The sequence below is a fragment of the Zea mays genome, chromosome 8 (assembly GCF_902167145.1).
Source record: "Zea mays cultivar B73 chromosome 8, Zm-B73-REFERENCE-NAM-5.0, whole genome shotgun sequence".
Taxonomy (NCBI): domain Eukaryota; kingdom Viridiplantae; phylum Streptophyta; class Magnoliopsida; order Poales; family Poaceae; genus Zea; species Zea mays.
Genome location: NC_050103.1, coordinates 8428070 through 8436243, shown reverse-complemented (window position 1 = coordinate 8436243; position 8174 = coordinate 8428070). Strand labels below are relative to the sequence as shown.

The following is an 8174-nucleotide window of genomic DNA, read 5'->3' as shown; positions in this document are numbered from 1 at the left end:
TAGAACAATCTTAAGAAGACAAAGTTAGCAGAATATTTCCCCCAAATTCTATCACATGCGCACCAAAGCAATGAATTGAGATGGCTAACTGACCGTGTTCTCACTTGAATTATCCCCTTCACCCTCCATGCTCCTTGGCGTGCACCACGATCTCACCTGAATTATCCCCTTCAAAGGTGAACTTGGGAGGTTCGCCATGAAGATAGGTGAAGAGCGAACTGAAATGTATAACAGGCTCAAGACCTTGGTGAACCAAATCTAGAAATACAGAAGCACAAGATGGATAGATCACGACGTCGTGCGACTAATGCTAAGGTCATTTACCATTCTTGATCCTAATCTTATGAACTTGATTTGTGAGAACCCCAGGTACACCAAGATAACACCCGAGGAGATTCTTAGAAAATTTATGAGCGGGCGTATGATGGCCAAGAAGGTGAGGTACATTGACAATGTCGCCAATGGGCCTCTTCTCCACTACAACGAAGTGCAACCCGACGCTCTCAAAGTGAAAAACAATAAGGATGCGCTCCCCAATAAGATTCTGCAAATTGAGGCAGCCGACCTCAATGAAGATGAGATGGCGCTTATGATCAAGCGCTTTAAGATTGCACTCAAGGGATGCAAGACTACTCCAACAAGAACAGGTCAAGGGGGAAACACTTCTGCTTCAAGTGCGGTAGGACTAGTCATTTCATAGCTAAATGTCCTAGTAATGAGAATGACTAGGAACAAGACAAGAAGGGGAAGAAAAAAAAGAAGAAATTCTATAAGAAGAAGAAGGGCGAGGCGCACATTGGCAAGGAGTGGGACTCGGACTCCTCCTCCGACTCCGACAACAAGGGACTCGCTACCTTCACCTTCAACAAGTCTTCTCTTTTCCCTAACGAGCGTCATGCGTGCCTCATGGCTAAGAAGAAGGTATATACACGTGAAACCCCTAAACATACTTCTTCTAGCGATGATGAGTTTGATGATGATGTAGACTATAGTGATCTTTTTATGGGCTCAGATATATCCAAAGTTGATAAAATTAATGAGTTGATTGATGCCTTGAATGATAAGAATAGATTAATAGAAAGAAAGAAGAATTAATTTATGAGGAACATGATAAGTTTGTAGAGGTAGAAAAATTTCTTGCTTTGAAAATTATGATTTGAATGCTAGGCTAGAAAAAATTGAGCCGCCTTCATGTCATTCTTGGATTTCTAGCCTCAAAATAGCAAATAATGATTTGAATGCTAGGCTAGAAAATTGAGTGTTGCTAGTTCATCCTTAGAACATGTTTCAATTTGCAATAGATGCAAGGACATAGATATTTATTCATGTGTTGCAAATGTTGCTTTGATTGATAACTTGAATGCTAAAATTGTGTTCAAGTTAAAAATGCTAATGGTAAACTAGGAAAGATTAAATTTACTAGGGATGCCTACACCATTGGTATACATCTCTCCATTAAGAGTGATCTTGGCTTCTATGGGGGAGCCATGGACACAAAGAGCCATAAGGCCCCCAACTTCATTAAGGAGAAGGGGAAGGCACATATGGTCAGTAGTTCACATTCTCCTCATGATAGAAGGACCATGCTTATGTATATGCTCATGTTAAGAATGTTAGAAATGTTCATCATGATGCTTGTATTGATCATTTTGTCTATTATGTGTGTCATGATGCTACTTTTGCTTCTCATAACATGATTGCATCTTCTAGTTCTTCATATGCTCATGGTAGAAGTAGACCTAGGCGCCATGCTCATAATGTTTCTTATGCGCCTAATACTAGGAATGCATCTCATTATATTTCATATTCTACTGTTGATGCTTCCTATGTGCTTTATTGCAAAAATGGTAGAGTTGTTGCTTCTAATGTGGGACCTAAATGCAAGAAAGGTAAGACTTGCATTTAGGACCAGAGTCTTATGTAACTAACCTGACAGGACCCAACATACCTAAACCCCAAGCCTAAATTCAACTTGCAGGTTTATGCATCCGAGGGCTTAAGCTAGATTATTGATAGCGAGTGCACAAACCACATGACGGTGGAGAAGAGGATGTTCTCTTCCTATGTCAAGAATAAGGATTCCCATAACACGATCATCTTTGGAAATGGGAACCAAGGCAAGGTAAAGGGGTTAGGTAAGATAGCGATCACTAGCGAGCACTCAATTTCTAATGTCTTTTTGGTAGAATCGTTTGGTTATAATTTATTTTCCGTTAGCCAGTTATGTCATATGGGTTATAATTGTTTATTTACAAATATTGATGTAACTATCTTTAGAAAGAGTGATGGTTCATTAGCTTTTAAAGGTGTATTAGACGACAAGCTTTATTTGGTTTATTTTACAAAAGAGAATGCCAACCTAGATGCATGTTTAATCGCTAAGACCAACATGAGTTGGCTGTGGCATCGTCGTCTACCACATGTTGGGATGAAGAACCTTCATAAACTTCTAAAGGGGTCTTATTTATTAGCTCCCACACACCTCAAATGATCAATCAAGGTCTTATTTATAACCCCTAAGAAGAGATATAGTTGTTGCACCCTTAATAGCCAACTCTGCATACCATCGGACCATTCGGTGGGTACACATCAAACCATTGTGTTAGGGCCCAACACATCTCAATGGCTACACCGCTAGTACTATGTTAGCACTAGTCATTGTCGACCATTTGGGTCGTGCACTATGGCGTATAATCCAATGCTTACCATCGAAACAGTCCAATAACCCGTTTCCTTCTCTGAAACTTCACTATCCATTGTCGAACTTCACCTAGATGGTTTGACGTTCTCATGCAGGAACGATCTAATGCTCCTCCTGAGCATGAACAATGTGACCATATGGTCTGATGCCATTTCCACTACTGGTCTGATGTCTTGGTCTAACACTCATGTTCTTTTATTGGCTAGAGTTAGCTAAGATGATATGGTCTAATGCCTCTCGGGATGGTTTCTTGCTTCGACTCGATGCATGTTCAACCCTTTTCTTGCTTCATTTCTTTGTGGTCTTTGCGTCTGTCTTGGTTTCATCTTTTGCCTTGGATCCTTGTATGCTATTGTATGTCTTCAATGAGTCCTCTAATATCTTTATTGAGGGGTTGATCATCTAGATCACACCTTTGCCTTTGTCCATGTTTACTTTGCATCCTTTGAATTATAATCAAAGACACTAGCAAACAATATTAGTCTAAATATTTATGCTAATCATCAAACACCAAAACTTAACTACCAATGGGCCCCTACCCATTTTCCTTACACTAAGATTGTTAGGAATCCACATCTAACTAGTGTAAATTGTGTTCCAATTGGTAAACATCAGTCCTAACCTAACAAGACCAATATTTGATCAATTCCAAGAGTATCTGCTTTTGGTTGATCGAAAGAACCAATGAATTCTGTTCGTGCCCTTTATAGATCAAAAGAGCCAATGAATTATGTTTGTGCCCATCTCATTTTCATGATTCAACAAACTACTTCAACCATGTTCTAGAAGGTCGTCTTCTAAGCACACAAATATTGTCTTTTCAAATTCAAATCTTCCTCACGTGTCGAAGTGTCTCTCGAGAGGTTGGACAAGGGTCCTACGCTTGATGAGGATCATTTCCATTGGAGCATATGAGCATACACAGTGGATGTAGCTTTCAAGCCCTTATTCGAATGATTTAAGTTATGAAGGGGTAGTCTTGTGGAGTTACATTATGTTGAGAGGGTGGATATGGGTACTCATCATTTATCACTGTAAGCAAATCCGAAATATTGAATTAATGAATCTTAAAATTTAAGAACTCACACTCACCTTGTTATCGACGTACTCGTGACTACCAACGAAAGAATTTTAAAAATATAGGCACCATGTTTAGCCTAGAACATACTTAGATAAACAAGTTATACCATAATAAACCTAACTAGCAATTTGTAATCTAAAGTGGGGCTTAATGGATGAATACTCCTTTATTCTCAAGAAAGAAAGGATCCGATAGACACACATTTCTTTTGGGGCCTGTTTGAATTCTTTCATGTGGGCTCAATTGGATTTTAATTACTGGTGTCATTTGTAAAAAAAATGCTTGCTCTATATAATATGAACCAAGTACCGAGAAAAAAAACGAAGATTCAAAGACTGACTGACGGACCTTTGAGCAACCGGCTGTCTGGCCGAGTCCCGGAGACACACGGAAACGTCAGAGGAACACCTCGCCGACGTCACCGTCCTTTTACAGTTCTACACTTCTACTACGGCCGCACGACTCTCCTCCAAGCACCGCCGTCCGTACCACTTCTCCCGTGCCCGCAGCGTACGCAATGCCGCACCACCACCACACCAATCCGTCGCATCCTCCTGCGGCGCGCAAGCTCCTCTCCTGGCGCCGCGTAGTCGCCGCCTGCGCCGTTGTCGCGGCGCTCGCGCTCCTCCTGGCCGCCGCCCCTGCCACGGAGGACCCCAGCCGATGGCGCTCCTATCTCTTAGGACCCCTCCCTGGGGATACCCGCAAGGAGACAGTGGCGGCCGCAGTCGTGGCCGGAAGCTTCGCGGGCCCCGCCGCCTCGACGTCGTCGCCATCCGAAGCGCCGCTTTCTTCCTTCGGCGAGGTGGGTGCTGGTTTTTCGTTTTTCATAATTTAACATTGGTGCTTTCGTTATGATGAGGCTTGGAAAGGAAATATCATCCTTTTAACGGCTAAATAGTGTTTGCATACTGTGGGAATTTGCTGTAATTAGAGAAATCTGAACAACTTGCCAGGAATTTTAATTGCAGATCGACAGCCATTTGAAACTTTAAAGTCTCGATTACAAATAGGTGTAAACCCTGGTACAATCGTGGTAGCTTTTTAAGAGAATTTTTGGGAATCAAGACTAATTTTGATTTAGTGACAAGTTGTAAAAATATCTTTTATTCTCAATGTGAATTAAATCAGCCGAATGGGTACTTTTGAAACAAGTATAGAAAACACACTAATTGTTTTTGCAGATTAATTTGTCAGCTAGGATTGCTCCAGCAGCAGCCCCCTCTATGTTCCTGGCCCCTTCATCTTCACCTGCAGAAATTTTTTATGATGGTTCAATGGAGGAACCCGAACATCCTGATATAAAGGTATGGATCACTACAAAAGTTGACATATCACTGCATGGATTTCTTTTTGCATGTCATGTTTGTTTCAACTTGATGCAATTAGGAAGCCATGTTTTCTCAATAGCTTCTAATGACACTTCAGAGAAATCCGCCAAAGGAGTCATCCCCTTTTCTCAAAGAAGAGGTACATATCTAACTAATCATGGGTGAAATTTTCCTGTAGCAACTGACATATTTATTTTTCTTATAACCTTCTTACCTGTGAAGCCCATTTTTAGTGGTTTGCCTACAATGAGTTCTGATGTCAATGGAGAAAATGTCATGGATACCAAATCTGTTCTCCCTGTAACGCCAGAGGTTGATGCTTTACCTCTTTTAGGATGTGGTTTCAATTCTTATTATTAGGAGTAAAAATTGTAAGAATACTTCTCTTACCTTGTCAATTTAGCAGGCGCCTCTTTGGTCAACAGCAGCTGATGAAGAGCTTATATATGCAAAGAAAGAAATCACTAATGCACCATTGACCTCAGATGACCCTGATCTTTATGCACCCTTGTTCCGGAATGTATCCATCTTTAAAAGGTAAGGAACTGGCTAGGCTTCATATTGTCTCTCTTGTGATTGGTACGTTACATAATTCTTTTCCAAAAAAAAAACAAATGCATAACCATGTGTTTAACAACATTCTTCTTTATCCTTGTCTTAAAAAAAAACAGAACTAATTTTGGCCGACGCCATGATCATTTATTGGAGTAACTTCTTTACTTATGGCATTGCCTTTTGTGATGTACAATCCTGCCAACCAACTGTATATTGGGTGATCAGTAGCATGTGAGCAGTTCCTAATAAAATGAAGCTGCAACTGCAATGATAACTTATGTTCCTAATATGACACATTGTGTTTTCTAACTTATCACACTGATGTTTATGTGCTGGACTCTACTGTGCATTGGCTGTTTCATTTCAGTGGTTGGTTTATTAAATGTGTTCGACTCATGCTTCCAGGAGTTATGAACTGATGGAGAGACTTCTTAAGGTTTTCATATATCATGATGGAGCAAAACCTATTTTCCATTCCCCAGAGTTGAAAGGTATCTATGCGTCTGAGGGATGGTTTATGAAATTGATGGAGACAAACCAGAATTTTGTTGTGAGAGATCCAAATACAGCCCATTTATTCTATCTTCCATATAGCTCTCGTCAACTGGAGCATAACCTTTATGTGCCTGGCTCAAATACAATTGAGCCACTGTCTATCTTTGTTAAAAATTACATTGACCTTATCTCGGCCAAGTACCCATATTGGAATAGGACAAAAGGAGCTGATCATTTCTTTGTTGCTTGCCATGACTGGGTATGTTTTCTCCACTGCATTTTTTCTTCCTTGAATGACCATCATGTAAACTATGGATTTTAACCAATACCTTTTTTACTGGTTTTTTATCAACTTTTTTTAGAAAAGTTTGATAAACTGTCAAGGAGAAAAACAGATTTAATTTGGAAAATTAAAATTTTTTTGTACTTGACATTGTATCTTCTTTCAGGGGCCTTACACAACAAAATTGCATGATGAATTGCGGAAGAACACTATTAAAGCTCTCTGCAATGCAGATCTCTCTGAAGGATTTTTTATCCGTGGAAAAGATGTTTCCCTTCCAGAAACATTCCTTAGGTCACCAAGAAGACCTCTAAGAGATATTGGAGGAAGACCAGCTGCGCAGAGGACTATCCTGGCCTTCTTTGCAGGGCAGATGCATGGTCGAGTTCGACCTGTACTTCTCAAGTATTGGGGAAACAAGGATGATGATATGAGAATATATAGTAGGCTGCCACACCGAATCACCAGGAAGAGAAATTACGTTCAGCATATGAAGTCAAGCAAGTATTGCATCTGTCCCATGGGGTATGAGGTAAATAGCCCGAGAATAGTGGAGGCAATATATTATGAGTGTGTTCCAGTAATAATCGCTGACCATTTTGTTCTCCCGTTTGATGCCGCACTCAACTGGAGTACGTTCTCTGTTGTCGTACCAGAAAGCGATGTACCTAAGCTGAAGCAAATCTTGTTGGCAATACCCGAGAGTCGATACATAACCCTTCAGGCAAACGTGAAAAGGGTGCAGAAGCATTTTATGTGGCATCCGAATCCTGTCAAGTATGACATTTTCCACATGATACTACACTCAGTCTGGTTTAGCAGGGTGAACCAGATCCGTTAGAGCAGCACCTGTGGTTCACATGCCTGAATTACATATGGAGGGTTGTTTGCTGACCCGTTTTTGGTGTGCTCGTCTGAGGAAGCTGCTCATGTGGTGGGATTTGGATTGTAATCTTGTCGACACAGCTGTTCCGTGCTCAAGGTGCTGAATGGAGATGTTGATCTGACAGTAGAACTGGCAGTCTGTGGATAAAATACAGTTTATATAGGAGCAGGCTTATGACTGAGTTCTCATTACTGGTAATTTCCCTCATGGATAGTTTGGTGTAAAGCGTTGACAAAAGCCGATGAGGTGTTGTGACGACTGACGATGTCCCTTTCTGTAAGATTGTAATTTTCGTTACTCTTTTTAACCTGGGCACGGGAAAAGATCTGGAATAGGGATGCACGGGGAATTCTCTGTCAGGTTTTAGCTCTCCATTCCCGTTTCCGCGACAAAAAAAATCCTTGCAGGATCCCCACAAATGCTTGCGGGGTATTTCTTCTCCATCCCTATTTTCCATGGGGATAAATCCCCTTCGGGGATCACCGTTTTCGCTTAAATTATAATTAGAACATACTTATTATGTTATTAATGCAAAGCATTGTCACTTCTACACATTGTCAGATTTAAGAAATCAGTGTGTACATTAAAATAAATATATATGTTATTTATATAATGAGTGATCTCTTTACAATGTAATTATTTATTTTTATAATTAATTATTATATGAAAACATCGTCACATGTAAGTTTTACGTACCTTCTTTGACAAAAAAACTCCCCTGCTATGTGGTCAAAGTCTGAGGAATGTTGAATCTATTAATTATATGCTACCTTCTTTGACATAAAAAAACTCTCCTGCTCTGTGGTCAAAGTCCGAGGAATGCTGAATCTATTAATTATATG

General features: G+C 40.3%; 1 protein-coding gene across 12 annotated transcripts; it reads left to right on the top strand.

Moving 5' to 3' along the window:
- The first annotated feature begins 4104 nt into the window (after positions 1 to 4104).
- On the top strand, positions 4105 to 7884 carry LOC103634736 (probable glycosyltransferase). 12 transcript variants are annotated; one of them, XM_008657321.4, is made up of 8 exons: positions 4161 to 4587; positions 4967 to 5089; positions 5193 to 5252; positions 5336 to 5425; positions 5517 to 5650; positions 6074 to 6422; positions 6613 to 6978; positions 7103 to 7861. In XM_008657321.4, the coding sequence occupies exons 1-8, from the start codon at positions 4300 to 4302 to the stop codon at positions 7121 to 7123; spliced, it is 1431 nt and encodes a 476-aa protein (XP_008655543.1). In that variant the 5' UTR covers positions 4161 to 4299; the 3' UTR covers positions 7124 to 7861. The 12 variants fall into 12 exon arrangements, 10 of the variants coding, with proteins under 10 accessions (XP_020398318.1, XP_008655543.1, XP_035817486.1 ...); XM_035961593.1 differs by having other exon boundaries at positions 4163 to 4587; positions 5211 to 5252; positions 7103 to 7587; XM_020542729.3 differs by having other exon boundaries at positions 4105 to 4587; positions 5211 to 5252; positions 5520 to 5650; positions 6613 to 7884.
- Positions 7885 to 8174: the final 290 nt, after the last annotated feature.

Coding starts and splice junctions, on each gene's coding strand:
- LOC103634736 (XM_008657317.3), top strand. CDS start 4,300: ATGCCGCACCACCACCACACCAATCCGTCGCATCCTCCTGCGGCGCGC. Junction 4,588..4,966: donor CGCTTTCTTCCTTCGGCGAG/GTGGGTGCTGGT, acceptor TTGTTTTTGCAG/ATTAATTTGTCAGCTAGGAT. Junction 5,253..5,335: donor CCCCTTTTCTCAAAGAAGAG/GTACATATCTAA, acceptor TTACCTGTGAAG/CCCATTTTTAGTGGTTTGCC.